Source organism: Larus michahellis, chromosome 2 (genome assembly GCF_964199755.1).
Source record: "Larus michahellis chromosome 2, bLarMic1.1, whole genome shotgun sequence".
In the NCBI taxonomy this organism is placed as follows: Eukaryota; Metazoa; Chordata; class Aves; order Charadriiformes; family Laridae; genus Larus; species Larus michahellis.
In genome coordinates, this window is record NC_133897.1 from 2,142,646 (window position 1) to 2,161,968 (window position 19,323).

Consider the following 19,323-nt stretch of genomic DNA (forward strand, 5'->3'; position numbering starts at 1 on the left):
CCAGAATTTGCTCAGGGGAATTGCTTCTTTAAGTCTGCTCTATACAGTTTAATACCATTTTCTGAGAACCAAATTCTATGTAGCTTGATGGTTTGGAAGAGGGTGGGTTATGGGTTTCATCTTTTGTTCATTTGTTTTAAAAAAGAGGTGACATCTAAAGTCCTCTCTGTCTCACAGCAGCTGAAGTTAGAAATGCCCTGTCCCCAAAGTATCCCTCTTTATTTGTTTATTTTCCCCCAAACCTACCAGCTGGCTGGGACTAGACTTTGCCTGAGAGATGGATGCCAACTTTGGGACTCAAATTTACACCTTCCATCTTTATCATGTGGCAACACCAGCTGAACATGAGGTTAGTAAGGAGCTTGTGGATCCCTTCTTCCCTCAAAATCCCAGTGGGGAAGGAGGAAGGCTGGAAAGAGTCCTGCGGGCTGGACTGCCTTGGACTAGTGAACCCCTTGCTTGCTCTCACGAAGCAGAAAAACCCTGCAATCCTCCATAAACTCAGATCTGCACTCTCTGGCTTGCTCAGAGCTCCACTGTTAGAGACACTATTTTTCTTCCAGAAGAAACCACGTGCTGGAATGGGGATGGCATGGTGCACACATTAATCTCGTCCTAAAATGCAGACAAGATGTGGCCAGGTGCATTTTGGACCTGGAAACTGAGAAGTGGTCTTGGGCCATACGGTTTCAAGGTAACCGTAGGCACCTCTGAACAGGTTTTTACTGCTGTAAGCTCCTTTGTAGACCTACACCCCATTACTCTTAGTTGTGTCCTCGACGATCATCTAATATGTTTCCTGTTCTACCTTACAGTCCATGAGCTTCAAACAACTGTGAGCAGTTGTTTTATTGTCCTCAGCCTACCAGCACCTCATAACTCCTTGCAAGCCAAAGCTAATGCCAGAAGTGAACAGAAAGCACATTCTCGTCTGAAATGCGTGTGCCCACAACGCCTCCCACTAACTAGCACCCCCCCTGCACCCGCATCCCACCCCTTTCTCCTTACTCCAGGAAAAGATGCACAAGTTAAAAGAAAAGGGGGGAAAAAAAAAAAAACTTCCCCACAAATTGCAGGTTTCTACTGGTGCTCCAACACTCATGAAAACTCAGGAGCTTTTTAAAGCAACTGAGATCTGAGGTAGGAAATCGGAGCTTAGGTCTGCCATTAGGAGCAGATGCTCACAGCCTCATGCAACTTTCCGCCTCTCCAGCCCAACGCCTGTTTCTCAGCTGGAGGCACTTGGCAGAGACGGGGATAACTCAGAAGATGCACTAAAATCAGCTGTCACATGTGCACATCTGCTGCCCTGGAAGGATGGCAAGATGTGCGGTCTCTCCAAGCCTCGGCTGACCCTTCTAGAGATCCTAGAAGTGCCACAGTGTAAATACCACCATTTAGAAATGGTGAAGGATTCACAAGAGAGCTAAACTCTCCTTGCAAGAGTCACTGTGTCTCTGATGCTCACCTTGCTTCTGTCCCCTCTCCTATATTTATGTATATGCACTATCTGCTTCAAAGACTACCTCCAACAGGCTTCTTACAGATCAGCCATAAGGAGCAGCCATGACTTACCCCAGCCAAATAATGTGAATCCCCAAAGATACTTCTTCTCTGAGAAAAATGCCATGAAGATGAGGCTGTGGAGATAGAGCCCTTCCACCAGAATCCAGTAGTAATTGGTTGCCAGGAAGTAGAGGAAGAAGGTAACCGCTACTTTACAGCCCACCTGCAATGACCACAGAAAGACAGGGTTATGTGAGGAACATGGTGTGAAGTTCTTGTTCTACATAACGCCATAATTTACCAAGATGGGCTGCAAAACAAGCTGGAGAAAAGGAAAAAAAAAATCAGAAAATTCTGTTGCAGGGCTTTTACAAGAAAAATCAGTGCAAGAATAGAAGACAGCCTGACATCACGTCTCCAATAGTGCGTGAGCTGGGAGGTGTAGGAGGGCAGGGCACATGTGGAAAAATGGTGACCTAATCCTATTCTCTCCCAACCCCGGTCATGAGGGGCTCACACGCTTTCTAGGGCAGCTGTGTTTCATCTTTTCCCTGTGTCTCTTGTTCCATGTTAGAGGGCAAAGGGCTGTGGCCAAGTCTCCTTGGTCTGGGTGACCTGATACAAGTCACATCACTTGGAATTACGACTCTGCCCCTCAGGTCATGGAGAGATATGGGCACCGTGCTGAGGGTGAGTCACCCCATCCTGTCATGGATGTCCAAGACGGAGTCCTCCAGGGCTGCCTTTCTTTCCTCAATAAGTGTGAAGACACTCTAGATGGCTGCCGTAGGCTTTGGCGACTGGTTCTCCAAGAGCAGACAGAAGCTGTAGGATTTCACCCACAATGTCAAGGTGTTTTCTGAACACACCTGAGTTGCAAGGTGGAAGACCTGGTAGACACTTCCAGGACACACTGATTGTAAACATACTCATAAGCTGACCTCTCACTCCACTTCGCTTTTTTCTTGAGTAGAACCCTGACTGCAACTCAATTCTCCCCTGTCCTGGCAGAGTGGGGCAAAGCCACCCTTCTTCCAACATTTCTCAGCCTTAGTAGAGAACAGCTGCAAAGTAATGATGCCACACAGGGTTAATCGGTACAAAAGGACACATAAAACCATATCTTGTCAACGTGGAAATGCTAGGACTATGGGTGGTCTGATTTCACAGGAAGTCTACGACTACCGAACACATCCGACATCAGCAGCACATCTCCATGCTGCCCTTTACTTTGAGAGGAATACAGAATCACAGAATCACACAGAATCACAGAATCTTCATGGTTGGAAAGGACCCTTAAGGTCATCGAGTCCAACCAAACAACCTACAATCTCTGCCACTACAGCATGCCCTGAAGTGCCACATCTAGACGTTTCTTAAACACCTCTGGGGATGGTGACTCTACCACAAGTGACTTTCAGAAAATGTCAATAACTTGTACCTTGTAAATAAAGACTGAATTTTTTATTCTGGCACAGCTCTTAACACTAATCCTTTACCAACCAAAAACCATAGAAAAGTTTGGGTTGGAAGGGACCTTAAAGGTCAATATATTTATATATATAAAATATGGACACATTTACACCCATTTTCTTTTGCAAATGAAGTCAGTTAGAGTAGAAGGAACACCAATTAAAAAAATCCCCGTCCAGGTTTAATAATAATATTTATATTAATAAAAGCCAACCATTACCCACACACAGAGAGCATCAGGCAATAATTGCAAAACTCCCACTTCCCTTAGAAAAGAAAGAAATACACTAATTTTCACCTTCGTCACTTGTTTGCCTTTCAATTCAGCAGAATGGGAAATGCCATTAAATCGCTAATATTCAAAGAATGCAATATATTATACCAATTATTCCTTATAATGAGTCGAGCCCAAGGAGAAACAGAAAACAATGCAGCAAAACATTTTGTGTTCTTTCCAAAAAAAGAGTGTTTTGAAGTGTGCTGAGTGCTCCAGCTAGAGACTTGCCAAATTAAGGAAATGGATCTCTGAAATGGGAAGAAAACGTGATAACAAATTTCCATTTGGGGGCACTTGGACACAAAAGGGGACACTCCATATCTGCTGATTTTATGCAGGGGTGTTGGTGGCCAGGTCTCTGGTAGTAGAACAAGCTGTGGAAGACTGGAGAAACCAAATGAATCTACAAGCAGAAAGTTCGTTGCCACATTGCGAGAGCAACCCCACTAGGATGCTTAAGTTAGCTCAGATTGTCCCTCAGTAGGGTGGAAAAAGCCCCTGAAAGAGGTGAGGTGTGTTGAACAGCGAGGACAGAGGCACAAAGCCTGGCGATACTCACAAACTGTGATTTATCCGCTGGAGGTGCTTCAGTAATGGATTTCAAGTCTTCCTCTGAGATGCGCTCCATCTCCTCCAAAGCTGACCCAGAGTACAAGACCGCATCCTTTACGAAGATGCTCATGGCTCTCAGCATGAAGGAGACAAACAGGTGCATGTGGATGTAGTTTCTAGTGCAGTGCAAACGTCTGGAGGAGGAGACAGGAAGGGTTGGAGTAGTTTAGCCCATTTATTGGAGAGTCTCAGGGTCATCTCTGCGTCTGAAGAGCCCCAGCTCCTCTCATCAGCACTGTGCCACCATGGGGTTGCTGCCCTGCACTCATAGTTCAACCATGGGGTTGGTAAATGAATTAATACCTACCCCATGGTGTTGGTAAATGAATTTAAACTCTTTTAAACTCCTTTATTTCTGACCATGAAATCTTGCAAAGAAACAGGGATGCATTTTGCCTCTATCAGGCATGGGGAGTGAGCACGCATGCAGTAGGTAGTGTGGGCAGTAAGTCCACATCTGGAGGATGGTGTGTGTGCAGTGCACATGCAGCTGGAGCAGGGTATGTGATACGCAGTCCATGCTCAGTGCGTGTACCTCTGGAGTGCAGTGTGTGTGTGCAGTACGTGTGTGAGGAGTTTCATGGAATCATAGAATGGTTAGAGTTGGAAGGGACCTTAAAGATCACCTAGTTCCAGCCCTCCTGCCCTGGGCAGGGACACCTCCCACCAGACCAGGTTGCTCCAAGCCCCGTCCAACCTGCCCTTGAACCCCTCCAGGGATGGGGCAGCCACAGCTTCTCGGGGCAACCTGGGCCAGGGGCTCACCACCCTCACAGCAAACAATTTCTGACTCACATCTCATCTCAATCTCCCCTCTGTCAGTGGAAAACCCTTCCCCCTCGTCCCATGGCTCCCCTCCCTGCTCCAGAGTCCCTCCCCAGCTTTCCTGGAGCCCCTTGAGGGACTGGAAGGGGCTGGAAGGTCTCCGCGGAGCCTTGTCTTCTCCAGGCTGAACCCCCCCAGCTCTCTCAGCCTGTCCCCATAGCAGAGGGGCTCCAGCCCTCCCAGCATCTCCGGGGCCTCCTCTAGACCCACTCCATCAGGGAGTTGCACATGCAGGACACTGTGTGCAGTGCACATCCATATGGAGGCAATGAGAGGTGCCTTCAGTATGAAGCACATGTGCACTGACTGCACATCTGGTGAACATCAGGATGAATGCGGTGGGTGCGCAGCAGCCAATGTGCAGGGTGCGTGCAGTGAGCGTGCATCCAGTGTGCAGTGTACATCCAGGGAATGTACGTCTGGCGTGCAGTGCGTGCGCAGTGAGCCAACAACGGCTGTGCAGCGTGCGCCGGGCATGCACATCCCCGTGTGCAGTGTGTGTGTGGTGAGCACGTCCCTGGTGTTCAGTGCATGTGCAACGAGTGTGCATCAGACACGCAGCCATTTTCCAAGGTGTACAGACAGAAGGCAAGATAGTGCTCACTGATACTAAAGTGTCTTTCCTCTCTGTGTCCCTTTCGGTGTTAAATCCACCCCTCCAACAAACCTGCCCTTCTCAGAGTCAAGCCCTGCATTTATCTGCATTTTGTACAGAGGAAATGGACTACAAAGGCATTGTGGCCACTAAAAACAGTGCAGAGATTCTTGTAAATGACTAATCTTTGTCCCCACTCCAAATTTAGCAGCAATCATAGTAGTAACTATAGTGTGCTGGGCTGTTTTCTCTGCTGTTAGAGACACCATCCTTTGCTCGGTCATGTTGAGCAGTTTCTGGGCTCCACCCCAGCAATGGCACCAACGACCCCACAAATGCTGATTGTAAAGCGCTTTAAGATCCTTTTTGGGGAAAAGCTGGATGATAAGAAGTGAATGGGTTAGACCCATAACTATGAGGTGTGTTTTAGAAACGGTGATCGTGCCTTTGGGGAGAAGAAGCAACTAACTGGCCTGTTGGAGTCCCTTTCTGTCCTCTGTAGTTCTGTGGCCTGGCTAGCCATGCATGAGTTTATGAATCGGTTTATACCCTCTTAAATCCCCAGCTCCAAGAATGGAAATAAAAAATAAAAGCTGTGTTTTGTTTTTTTTTTCTCCTTTGGAGGGGATTGTGATAGTCATAACTGTTGTTTCCTGTGCTATTATAATACAAATTATGCCAATTGGAACTGCTCAGGTATAAATTATGATGGGCTTTGATCCCTGCATTTGAAATGTAGTCGGTGAATCTCTGGATTATGTGTTATCTGGGATAAAATCTAGCTCGGTCCCTACTGCTGCTTCTGTCCTTGGGACAAAGATATTCTAGCACAGACGCCCATGTAGTTTGGGCTGAAAGTGAAGTGCTCTGACTACATCAAGAAGAGAAAACCTGTCTCCTGAAACTAGGAGTAGTCTTGCCTAGATGGACATTAAATATTTCAACAACTTTGCCCGTGTCCAGTGGGAAACGAAACAGGAGAGAAAGGGTTGAGAGGACAGGAGAGTGGTGGCAGGGGTGGGTTCTGGGATGACATCATGTGAAGTGCCTCCAGGAGGGGTCTGCAGTCCCTTTTGGCTTGTGGGTGTCACAGATTTGGGCGCTGAGATGTTCTGCTATCCAAACAACCCCCGCGGCCTCCTTTTGCTTGCTGCAGACAGGTCTGAGCACTTTTAGAACCAAAGGCCACACATTTTATTCCCAGTGGTTTGTGTCTGGGGTTTATCTCGAGCTTGCACGGTGGGAGCTGCTGAGTCCATCTCCAGACACAATGCGGCTATTTGCAGTGTGAAGAATTTCCCTCCACAGCTTTTTTCTGGGTCCTGCTGTCTGCTTCCCTTCACCGAAGGGAAGCAAATCTGGGGCTCAGGGGATTGGGGCTTCAGCACCCTCCTCTATCTACACCTCACCAGGCATGGTTTCTCCCCAAGGACAAACTTCTAGTTGTGAGCAACACCTTTCATCCCTCCCCTCCCCTGGTCTCCACAGCAGCAAGGAGATGCAGCAGCCAGGTATGAGGAATAGATGGCGCAGCTTCAAGATGGTATTTAGGGGTCGACATCCCGTGGCATGAGTGGTGGAAAGGGAAGGCAGACAATCAGTTTTCGGAGGATGAGTCGTCATTTTTGGATCCCTAGGTAGAGCAGCAGCATGGGAAGGTTGAAGGAGTTAGTTAGTCCAGCATTTTTACATGGCTGGTGTCCCCTTCAACTGGTCTATCCTTCATGAATATTTGGGTTTAGAGTGGAATTTCTCTTATGAAACCTTAGGTATCTGAAAATTAGCCATCTAAATCTAAGCCGACATCTGAAGGGTTAATTGGGACAGCAAACCCTCGATGGTCTACCAAGGGAGACAAACCTCTTCCTGGAGACGCCTTTCTTCCCATTTGCTACAAAAAAGGTCTAGAAAACTCCATTGCAGGCAAGTGGAAGAAGTTCAAACATCCCACCCACCATCCCCCAAGAAGTTTGACCTAAGTGACACTAACACAGCCCAAAGCACAGATGTAACATCCTGTGGCTTGCTGAAGAAGCACATGCCACCCCAGTTTTATCTTTTAGGAAAGCCCGAGGCTTTTCCAGTCTAGTGACAACTTGCTTAGGTAGAAACAGAGCCGCCTACCTGAAGTATCCCAGGATAAGGACAGCAACTGTGAGGGATCCCAGAGAGATGGAGTATCCAACAGTATAAATCAAATAGAGGCGATCAAAGACCTCCTGCAGTACAAATGATGGAAAAAATAGCGTCACATTAGAACGCGTCTTACTGCATCGTAACACAACCATGGTAGCAGCACAAAGATTCAGGCTATCATACCTGCTGGGGGTGTACAGCTCTGGGCCTGGAAAACCTTTGGCAGGCACACTTATTGTCCCCTTTTTGACATAAGAGCAGCTTGGAAAGAGGCATTCATCTTTCCTAATGACTGGGAGGAGCTGGGTTCTTTCCAAGGGACTAGTGATGGAGTTGGGTTAATCCCATGCCTGGGAGTTTTGCAGCATTTTCATCCCAAAGGAACCCAAAGCGCTTTACAAACTCTCAGTCAAATCCAGAGATCTCTTGGCAACTTTTGGGTCAACAAAATGCCCACTGACCCGGGATTTTTGCTGGAACTGTAAAATTTAACCATAAGGCTATGCTATACCATTGCTGAATGACTGATGTCCAGGCTGGTGGAGTGTCAACCCACCACAGAAAACATGGGGAGGACATACTTTGGCTGTGGGATAGGAGAAGACATCACCTGCATTTATTTTTATTTTTTAAAATCAATATCAGCCTATGACTGTGGTTATCCAATCCAGATACAATTTTAGCTTGCCAAAGTCCCATTGGAAAAGGTCCTGTCACAGGAGAGCTCATAGTAATTAGATTTTAGTTCTATTGGCCCTCTGAATTTTAGAGTTGGGCTTAGAAACCCTGAGCTTTCCATTAAATATTGAGATGTTTTTCTTCATCCAGTGCTGGGGCATGCAGCTTCACTCAGGGATTACTGAATATCTACCTGAAAAGGGTTAAAATGCCTGCCACTCTCCTAGCTTGTACTACCTTTCAGCGTCTGAAATTAGAAATAAACCCCGAAGAAACCAACCAATTCAGCATCTTTCTCCTCGCTCCCTCCTCCCCTGCCTCCCGCCTTTCCCTCACCCCACCCGCTGGGTTGCAATAACATTAGTAACGCTGGGCTCTGAATGACAGCTCTGATTTTGATTTGAGGCTAGAAATGCTGTCCTGGAATGTGAAACCTCAGCCCTATTACATCAGAATCCCCAGATATGTGAATGTTTCTTTGCGGTTTCCATTGGTAGAGTGGTGCGCTTGCCAATATTAATCTAGTGTGTGTGTATGTGCGTATTTATATATATATATCCCTGTATATCTGTGGAGCCAGCAGGCACTAAAAAGCCAATGTGAGCAGATTTGAGAGTTTTAGGAGGGAAAGAAAAGCTCCTTCCCTTCAAAGGTTGGTGCACTTTTGCCACTGTCGAGCTGGAATCCTCTTTGAACTGGAAAACACTTGCCTCCACGGTGAAAATTAAAAAAAAAAATAATAAAAATCCTACTCCAAGTTTAGGATTCTTGGTAATTCGGCAGTTGTGAGGCGTTACTATGCCCAGCCGAACAAAAGCGTCCCTGAGCCCCATTCAGAAATTTAACCGGAAAGATCCACGTTCCTATCGGACAACGACACCGTTGTAGTAGCAATGGCCTTGGGAAGGGCCTGCTTATTGGCTGGCAGGACGTTTTCGGAGGCTGTGGTTAATTCCTCTGATTAACCACAGGGCCTCTTTTTGAAAGGATGTTGAGTCAGAGCTGCCAAGACATACACATGCATGCATGCATGCACGCTGGTGTGCTCACTTGCAGACATAGGTGCCACAAATCTTACCCAGTGTCACCATGGAGAGCCTTCAGGGCAGGTAATTTTTTTGGACGGGGTGCTTAGGTCCTTGGGGAAAGGCTTGGGAGCAAAAGGTTGAGGTTCTCCTAAAGGCTGCACAAGGGCAGACCTTGGGAGGGCAGCTCATGCTTGCTAGTTCCCAGGAGTGCTTGTCCTCAGGAATGGCGAGACCTGGATTTACCCAGGAGGAAAAAAAAAAAGCACGAAAGGCAATTCCAGGTTTCACTCATCTCCTAGCACAAGGGAGGTCCCAGCTCAGTGGAAACCGCAATGCTGAATCAGGAAAGGTCCTCCAGGTACCAAAATATTGAGTCATCTGCCAGCTGAAAAAACCACCTCCATGGTCTGAGAACCCTCTTTTTGGAGCTGAGATGGATGTGAGTTTAAATAATTCACAGAAGACCACAAAGGTCATGCATGGCCAAGCCATGGACAAAACCTGGATGTCCATAGTCTCGATACAGTGCACTACTTCCTAGATCATGCTGCTACAATAGAAGCTCTACCTAATGTCTCTTATAAATCCACCCTGAAGGTGGACTCACCATCACTGGTCATCCACTGACCCGCTGGAAGAAGCAACCCACCCTGCAAAAATATGGCCTCGCCACACCATGAGACCCTGGTTTAAAAGGTGTGATACTTTAACCAGTGTCATTTAATTTGACTCCTGCAGACATCCTTCACTGTTTCAACTGTTGACGCACGTGTACTTAAAAAAAAAGAAAAGCTGAAAAAAAGCTAAAGGAAAACCAGAAGGACAAAACCTCCATATCTATGATTCTAGGGGCTGTGATTGTCAGCAAAATATTGTAAAACTCACAATACAGTGCCAAGATGAGGGAACATCAGTTTCAAAACTGGCGGCCTTGCATATTGCCCTCTGCCCACTCCATCCCATGCCCTGCTGGAGTGCGATAATGATAGGGAAGGTGTGGGATGGATCTGATCCCCACTTTCCTCCCTTCTCTTACAGCTTTCCTGGGCCTCTTGCATCTGCCATCTCCCTAAGGAGTACCCAACTTAACCCCTTCCCCTGCCAACAAGGTCTGCAGAAGAATGCTCTGGAGGCCTTCCTTACACTTGGTTGAGTTGTGGTTGCTCTTGGAGGGTTCTGGGCACGATGAGCCCCCCTGGCGTGCATGAGTTGGTTTTGGTGTTGGTAAAATGACTTCCCATCAAGTCATGCACCATGCATCCTCTCTAGGCCATGCTCCATGGTGATCTCAGACACTGCACAGCCTCAGCTCATTTCCTTTCCCCCCTCCTCTCTGGTCACACATTGCAAAGCTCCACCAAACCACAGCCATCTATCTTGTATAGCCAGGTGAAATGATCTGTCCGCAGTGAGCTAGCCCACCTGATCTTGCTTTCCCGACCTCACTCCAGCCATAACTCAGAGACTGACAATAGATTGAACCATGAAAACCATAAGTACAATTTCAGATGTGTTGCGTGCTGAACCTGTAACAAGATCTCCCTTTCCCCCTCCCTCTTGGTTTGGTGGGAGACTTCCTCTCTGCTCCCCTTTGCGTCTCAGCTTTCCACCAGCCTGACCTCAAGGTAGAAACTTCACAGCAGTCTGGTGGCTTTGGGAGAACAAGAAACCAAAACAGAGCTGGACATGGCTTCTGCGTGAACTCAGAGAGTGCATAGAAGAAACAAAATAAACAAACCCTAGCCACCATGGGCATTCACGGGCTGGATGTTCCCCCCTCCCACAAGGGTCCATGCCTTCCCCACTGCCTGCGGTTTGGATGTCTTCCAGGTGTGTGACCCTCAGAGCAGTTGGCTGTTACATTTTCATACTGTGCTTAGGGCTTAACTTGAGTCCTAATTTGCCTGCTTCCACCAATGGGGAGATAATTTGCATTGATGTGAATTCAGAGGAAAACTGCTTTCCTCTGCAGGCCAGCTCTGAGCTACATCAGAGCATCAGGTGAGGGGTTTCGAGGCCGCATCCATTGTGAAACCAGGGCTTTGCTTTTACTCTTGCATTGCATCCAGGTGTAGGACAGTCTGTGTGAAGAGTATTTCTGCTCCCTCAAATTCTAGTATGGGTACATGGAGTTTGTCATAGGGAATGCGGTCCTCTAATTTAGATGTCTACAGAGTGGATAGCTCCATCAGAGCTGGCCACCTGAGGTCCCAGCAGCAGTAAGAAAGGGGTGCTTTAGGCTGCAATCCGTCTATTTTAATCACAGGACTGTGCCCTCAGCCACCAGCTGCATTGACTGGGTTGTCACAAGAGGACTCCAGGGTGATTAGCTCAAATAGAGATATTTACATTTATATAGCAAGTTCCATCCATCTGAGTCTCAGGTAAGAGGTCTTGCGACCCTTAGGACTCAATTCAGTTGTCCTTCCATGTGTCCCATGCCTTTTTAGAGCCCAAGTGTTCTTTCTGGTTCAAGCTGCTTTTACAGAAGGGAATGAGTGTCCTGTAGGTCCCGTGTTGTATCTGCAATTCCCATGCAGTTGTCTCATCTACCCTAGAACATCTCATTTAATTCTGGGCATAAACATAACCTACGTTTCAGCATCTGGATGAAACCTTCAGGGCTTTGGTGTTCATGTGTCCTGCTTCCTTCCAGTGTCACAGGGAGGGACGTGGGTGACTGAGACACGTATTTTCTAGATGACTGGTAGCAACGTCTGTTCTGAGTATCATTGCACTGTGCCCTGTATCCAGCTTTCTCCTTTCCTCCTTTTCCTTTCCCCCTTTGTGAGACAACAGCAAGACTCTGCAACATTTAGGTTGCGAAGCTGAAATGGATCCAGTGGTCTTTTGAGGGGTTGGCAGGCTGTGCTGAAGGGTGGGATTAGCAGTAGATGAGGATGGAAGCATATGTAACGGCTTTCCAGATCAAGTATCTGCAAAGTTTCTCAAAGCTGCTGATTCAGATGTTGCTAATGACATGTTTGAAATTAGCAGGGGAAGCATTTTACTGCTTTGAATGATAAGCAAAGCCAGAAATCTTCAGTCATTAGCTCTGGTCGTTGCTTTTCTTGTCTTTTTTTACAACAAAAGATGCGACTAAAAAAACACTTAATGGCAGGGAGAAGGGATATTTGCAAAAGGCACAAAACAGTCACTGATTTCCAAAGCCTAAGGGAAAACATTAAGTGTTGAACATGACTTTTTTGCTACAGAATTCTGTTCCCCTCATCTATAGAGGTCCCGGGCGCTTCAGGTCCTCACAATCTAGATAGTGACTAGGGTCAGCTCTCAGACTAAGACACCCCAATTTAGATGTGAAAACGTATGTCTCTGTGTGTGTTGAGCATCTATATTCACATGATAGTCAACAAGGAGAGATCTTCAGATTCAGTTGCCTGCACATAAGCACTGAGCGCTGTGTGAGATGCTTGAAAGTACTCACATGGACCCCAGATGCTGCTCCAGAAGAGCATGGGTCTCATAGATATCTGCCAACCTTGTGCTAATATTGTAGGAGGTGTAGTGCATCTCCAAAATATATCTTTGGCAGTCATGCCAGGTTTCTAGGTGTAGGGAAGTAAATTGGACCCCTTGACTGCAGTCAGCAGAGCTGGAGAGTTGTTCAGGTCTATAGACCAGTCTATGAAAAAAAAAAAGGAAAAAGGAAAAAGGTGGGAGTAGACCCATGTCTAAGAAGTCATCTGAGCTCTTTGGGTGCCCAATAGCTGTATTGATGAAAGGTAGCACTTTTCCATGTTGTGCCCAGTTTATCTACAGCATTCATAGCCACGGGACATCCAGGAGGCCACTGAAAATATGTCCCCCAAATCTGCTGTTCATATTAATAGAACAAAGTTCTCCAAATCCTATGCTATGGCCACAGGCTGAGAATGCCCCACAGCTGCAGGCTCTTGGAAGGCTTTAAGTAGGGACAGGAGCACTCTTTGCTTGCCAGCCTCCATAAACTGTCCTTAAACATCTTCTATGGGCCAGCAATGGTTAAATAAGGGGTACAAGGGGACTATATGTGACCCTGTGTGCTGTGTCATGAGAACTCTTGTGTTTTTATGTGAAGCATTGTTATGCTGTTGTTATAAATCATCAGAGTTTCCCAGCAGACTTAGGGAATTAACCATCAGCAGAACCACACTAAAAGGTGCTGCAGCATTTACAGGAAGGCACTAGGCCTAAGTTATAGGCATGAAACAAGGACTGCCTGACAAGGTTGTTTGCAAGAATGAAGAACACATCTGAATAATGCATTTTTTTTTTTTTTATTCCTACATGTACTTTAAAACATCTGCCCATCTTTCATGCTGCAAATGTATGACGCTTTGATGGCATTTCATCTGTATAACTCAGTATATGCTATGTAAACATGCTTTATGCCATCAGTTTGAGGCTACACAAAGTTGTTTGCTTTTAAAAGGACCCCAGAGAGCTCCGAGAACAAAGGCCAGGCACAGAAGATTTTTGGTTTGAAGAAGGGAGTTTAGATAAAGCAGCCCTGCAACATGCTGTGCCTTTCCCATTGTGTTTGGTATGTGATGGATTCTCGAGGCCTCTCTGATTTCCCTGGAAGCAGTAAAACCACCATAATATAAACAAGCAGTAGCAGATGAAGACAGGATTGGCAGGCTGAGGTTAGATCTTAGGATGGTCTATCTTGCTAAGCTGGTGGCTTCCGAGCTGAGCTACCCTCCCAAGTTGCTGGCTCATATTCCCCTTCCCCATGATTTCAGTAGATGTAGGTCACATTTAGCCTTAAACTCATCCTTGAAAACAGGATAGGCTTGACCTGCTTTAAAAAAAGGATGTGTTTGGCATTAGTGTTGGTTTTGGGGGAGACGGAAATGAAGGAAATTTCTGCTTATTGAGCAAAATATGCCATTACTCCTGCCAATGTCTGAAAAGGCGATCAGAAAAATGACCATGCTGGGAGTGCTGCTATTGCCTGGCTGTGTGGAAGGGAAGAGGTCCATAGTCAAAGCACTACTATGGTATTTTGGAGACAAATTGCCCAAAAAGCTGCTTACTAGTGCATCAAGACTTTCCATGTGTGCCATGTTTTATCCAGAGATTGAGGAGGAGCTCCAAGAATACAGGTTGCCCTCACTCCTGTTTTTAAGGGAACTGAAGAAAGCTCTAAGGACAATGGCCAACCTCGGCCAGACCAAGGGTCCTTTTAGGCCCACTCCTTGTCTCCTACATGCCCAGGAATAGTGTAAGAACAGAACAAATATAGAATAAATAGATATATATACACCTATGTGCCTATCATCTAGTGATTACGTAGCAGTGCTTTATACCCTCTCCCAATGTTCAGCAGCTTGCGATTCAGCAATGCGAAACACGCAGCAGACAGATAACCAGCTGGTGTTTTAACCACGCTGCCTTCCTCAAAGAGCGAACAGCGGCCAATCCGTCCCCCTTCTGTCCCTTGTCCTACTGGCTCTCTTTAAGCATCGGATGGAAAATAAACAAAGCAGAGCTGCCCGGCCTGGGGTGGGAAGCCACAGATCTCTCAGCTGATCTGTTCAGAGGCAGGAAGACTTTTGAAAGATCCAGGGTGCAGTCGGGATGGGGGATGCCCATGCACGTCTCCTGGGGAAGGGGTGGGAGAACAACATTTTCCACCATTTCTGCTGCGCTGGTGAAGGGTTATTTTAAAAGCAGAATATGAGAGAATATATACAGACTGTGGTGTAGCGGTGGCTTTCGGCACTGCCCGAAGGCACAGAGAAAACTGTCTTATCTTCCCATAAGGTGCTGCTGAGACACCTTTCCACAAAACTTCTTCCGAACTCTTGCTAAACAGTTGTCTTCTGCAGACCATGGTTGTTCATGGCAAGATTAATGCTGTCTGCAAGGTGTCTGGGGAAACACACTTCAATAGCTAGTTGCAGCCTACCTGCTCTCTTGGCTAAAGAGAGGACATCAATCTTCAAGGCTGTCAATCCAGCGTCCTTCAGCAGTGCTAATTTTCCCTTAGAAAACAGACCAAGAGCAATTGCTCACTGGGCAGTTACGAGCTGTTAATTCTCCTGGCTCTGATGGCTTTAGCATACTTTGCTAATTTCAGAAAGCGGTTTCCGTGCTGCTCTGTGTGAAATAATCCTCTTTATATGGTTCAGGAAAAGGTAGCGAAAGACACAAACTTTCTCTGGGGCCCGCCGTTTGCTGCTTTGGTCAAGCTTATAATTATCCCACAGTGGCTAAAATGAGAAAACTACACACCTAAACAAACATACATGGACATCTATATATATGTGTGTGTGTGTGTATGTGCGCATGGACATGGGTGTTTATTTAGGTGTGTTCATCTGTAGCTATCTATAGATACAGGCCTATTTCTAGAGATAGCAATGCAGATATATATATATATAGTCACAGACATACATTTTTTTCTTAATGCTTTCTAATGCATAGTTTCTTAAAAGTTTCTCTGGTTACATCTGCTCGGATGCTGTCCTACTTGGACTCAGCCCACGATCTCCTTTCAAAACGTTGGTTAAATGCAGCTGTTACTGGTGACGCAAAGATGCTGTTCCCCAGGGGGGGAAGTAATAATAGAAAACAATCTCTCTCTAAAGACGACTAGTCTATCTTGCCAAATTCCCTGATTCTGACATCTCTTGACATATTTACTTCAAGAAAAAAAAATCAAAGGAAGGTTTATTAATACCAGTGCTTCAGAGCCACGCTTGGGTGTGAAAGACAAGAGGCCTTCCTTGTTCTCTGAAAGTCATCACCCAACTGAGAAAAAAAAAAGAAGGTCATTCCTTTTCTCTTTTATTTCCAGAGCGTTTTTCATGCCAGAAGGCCCAAGAGACCTGCAGTGGATGTGTAGCATTGCTTCACTTGTCACTAAAATGCAGCCACCTCTATGGTGAAACAAGGTAACTACATGAGAGCATGCACCATCGCCATGAAAGCAACCTCTTGCAAATACAAGGATAATAATAATAATAATAATAATAATAATAAGTAATAGATGCTGTTGAAAATCACTTGTTAATCACGCTACAACTCCAAAGGTAAGGGAAACTTCCATTTTTTTCTAATGTTCTTTGCACTGGGGAGGTGTCACTTAGGCAATACCGTGTTGCCCATTTAATCTGAACAATGATGATGGTCTAATTTGTCTTACCATTAAGTACCATTAAATTCACCTCTGTGTGGCTAGATGAGAAAACTCCTGGCAGAAGATGACTGACCCTTATGTACAGAATAATGAAGATGATAATATTTGGATGGTTTATTAAAGCAGGTCATAAAGTGAGCAGTAATTTTCCAAGTAAGAACAGAGGTTGAGAATAAAAATGAAATCTTCTGCATCATGACACCTCATCTAATGTCTCTCCATTAGGAAACACAGTCCAAGTCCCCTGTCTGTGCAGTGACCACCTCTACACTCAGGAGACACAGACAAAAATAGATACAGGAAACCCAGGACAATAGACTTTGCTTTCAGCCTTTTTTCCCAGCCTGGAGGTCTGGTCTCTACACCTTCCTTGTGCTCGTAACAAATGGACAACCGTCTTCTTCTTTGTACCCTTCCCCTACCAATTTATCTTGACCACATCCTAGCTGCCAGCATAGGTAGTTTAACAGAAAGGACCTCCTTTCCCTAGGGGAAATCTAGGATACTTGCTTAGGTAGAGAGGTCTACAGCAGATGACTCCCACTTCAGGACATGGCTGAGATAGGTGGGACAGGGGAGATAATGACTGCGGAGAGGTCAAGAAGTTGTGCAACTTAGTAAAGCTCTCAGTGTGAGCAAGATGTTCAATGTCTCCAACACCAACTCCAGAAATTTCCCAGAAAACTCTGGGGCTAAAATAGTCCTTTCCACTATACGTACTGGGAAAAAATGAGTCCCATCAAACTTGTCCTCAAAATGAGTGTTGTCTAGCACTGACACAACACACCTTGCTATCAAGTAGCTGGAGCAGTACCTGGCGTATACAACCTTGTCAGTTCTTTGACCGCATGATATAATGCGTGCAGATGCTCAAATAACATCTTTCCTCACTAAAAAACTTCATTCATATGTTGCTTCACCGTTGGGAAAAAAAAATGCAAAAAAACTATGCTGTGGTTGGACTTAAAATTAAGAACGTTCTCCCAAAGGGGCTGTATATCATCTTCAAGCTTGCTCCCCACTGTGAAGCTTGTGGTTAGATCTTTATCTCCAACTGTCTGAAAATAACCCTTGCTGCAAATGATCAGTCCCTAATGCCATACCCCATATCCAAGGAGGACATCTTCCAAGTACCACTGTGAAACCAGAGGTTTCTGCTGAATTCTTTGCAAATTACAGAAATAGAGCAGCAACCGCGTGTGGGTGGAAATGTCTTTTTTTGCGAAACAAGAAGGTCACATCCTCTCAGGTGACTCCACTGACGGCTTTGCTGTCGTGTTAGCACAGAGTCACTTCTATGATGGACTCAGCTTGGGAGACATTCAGAAGCACTACACAGCCCCAGCTGGGCTCAGACCCAGACAAAGATGTGGGAAATTTCTGTCAACTACTATTTTGCCAAACACCTGAATTTGTGTAAAAATAAGGTACATAGGTGTGACGTACAGATAGATAATTTTTTTTTTTTCCCCAGGAGCATACCAAACTCTCTCCATGTGCTATGAATCCCTTTTCTAACTTTGGATTGGTGTCCCTGTTTCAAAATTGTGACTACACCAGAAATAGTTTAAGATCTGTTCTTACATGTTAATTTGCTTTAGCAAAGGACTTTGTCCCCACCCATCTCCAATGAACAGACCACGTAAAACCTTTGATCCTTGATTTATACCTCTCAACAAAGAGGTTCTCTATTAATGACGTATAGAAGCAGGATTATTACTGGTTTTATTGACACATCTTTTAGTTCTGTGTTTGTACATTCCCCAGCACAGACAAGCACATAAGCATTAGAATTATTGGTAACAAACTGGTACCAAAATTAGTGTCTGGTGGGGAAGAAGGAGTCTCAATGGCATGGAACAACCTCCAACCACTTCTTAGTGTTCCTAGCCCACTTCAAGTTTCTCCAAGATCTCTTTACAAATGGGAGTCATGGCAGCAGGAGGAAAATTTTCTGGCTTTGACGACAATTTCAAATTCAAATAATTCCCCAATCAAAACAAAGATGTGGCTTTGGCAAGCTCAGACATAGTTTCCAAGAGGAGGCAGCAAACTAGAGCTCATCAAGGGTTTTAAATGAGACAGTGCTTCTTAGGTTAGCCCTGGGTGAAGCCAACACTTCGTGGTCCATGCACAAACGCAATTGCCTACCCTTTCCCTTGTCTCGTTGGTGAGGAACTTGGCACATTCACTGTAGTTTGCCCAGGTGCGGTTGTTGCCTGGGACCAACTCCCAGCTCCCGTTCAGGTCACACCGGCGATAAGCATGGCCTATGGGAGAGAAATGAGACAGAGTAAGCGGGACTAGACCTGGTAGAATAGGAGGAACTTCTTCCAAGGATGGATCCCATCAACCCTGATTCTTCCTGCCTGCTTTGAAGTACAACTGCAAGAAGACAATTTCTGCCTGCTTAGCAACTTTATCAATTTTCTGGCTGAGAAACACTAGAGAGCTATTAACAAGTTGCACTTTGTTTAGGTTAAGATATTTGGTCTACAAACAAAGGAGAGAAGCTTTGAAAAGTCCCAATGCACAAAGTCATCCTCAGAGTTGCATCTCTCCCTATGAAAATAAACAGCGAACTATATTATGCTGCTTGTTGTTTACAGATTCAGTGCTTCTCAAGACAGATTTTTCCATGGGTACCCTCCCCATGGAAAAAAAAAGAGAAGGCAAGGTTTCATCTCAGGACCCAATCAGCAGACGAAAACATTCATGTTCAGATGTCTGTGTTGGGGTATCATTGCATAAACTGTGTGTAAAAAGTCCCATTACAGTTAACAGGGATGAAACCAGTCAATAGATCTATCTGTCCTGTGACTACAGAGGGAGAGATTATAGAGACCTCTGCATCTAAGGGTCTTAATCTGACTCCCACCCTTGCTGACCTGACTGGTGGTGATCAGTGAGGTGAGGAATCCATGCCGTTGTTGGGTTATGGAGAAAAAAGGGATGCATTGCCTGTTCCTCCTGGTCTCTAATGTGAAGTGCATGTGCAGGGATCTCCCAAAGAGGTCATCAGCCAGGGGTTAAGCTGGCTCAGATC

General features: G+C 45.7%; 1 protein-coding gene across 1 annotated transcript in view; it reads right to left on the reverse strand.

Moving 5' to 3' along the window:
* PTH1R (parathyroid hormone 1 receptor) overlaps positions 1-19,323 on the reverse strand; it is a 127,102-nt gene that overhangs the window by 18,278 nt on the left and 89,501 nt on the right. The window contains exons 4-7 of the mRNA XM_074573872.1: positions 18,429-18,547; positions 7,413-7,507; positions 3,816-4,002; positions 1,576-1,729 (exon numbers count right to left, since the gene is read on the reverse strand). Of these exons, the coding sequence (XP_074429973.1) occupies positions 1,576-1,729; positions 3,816-4,002; positions 7,413-7,507; positions 18,429-18,547 (555 nt within the window). The remainder of the gene's footprint in view (positions 1-1,575; positions 1,730-3,815; positions 4,003-7,412; positions 7,508-18,428; positions 18,548-19,323) is intronic.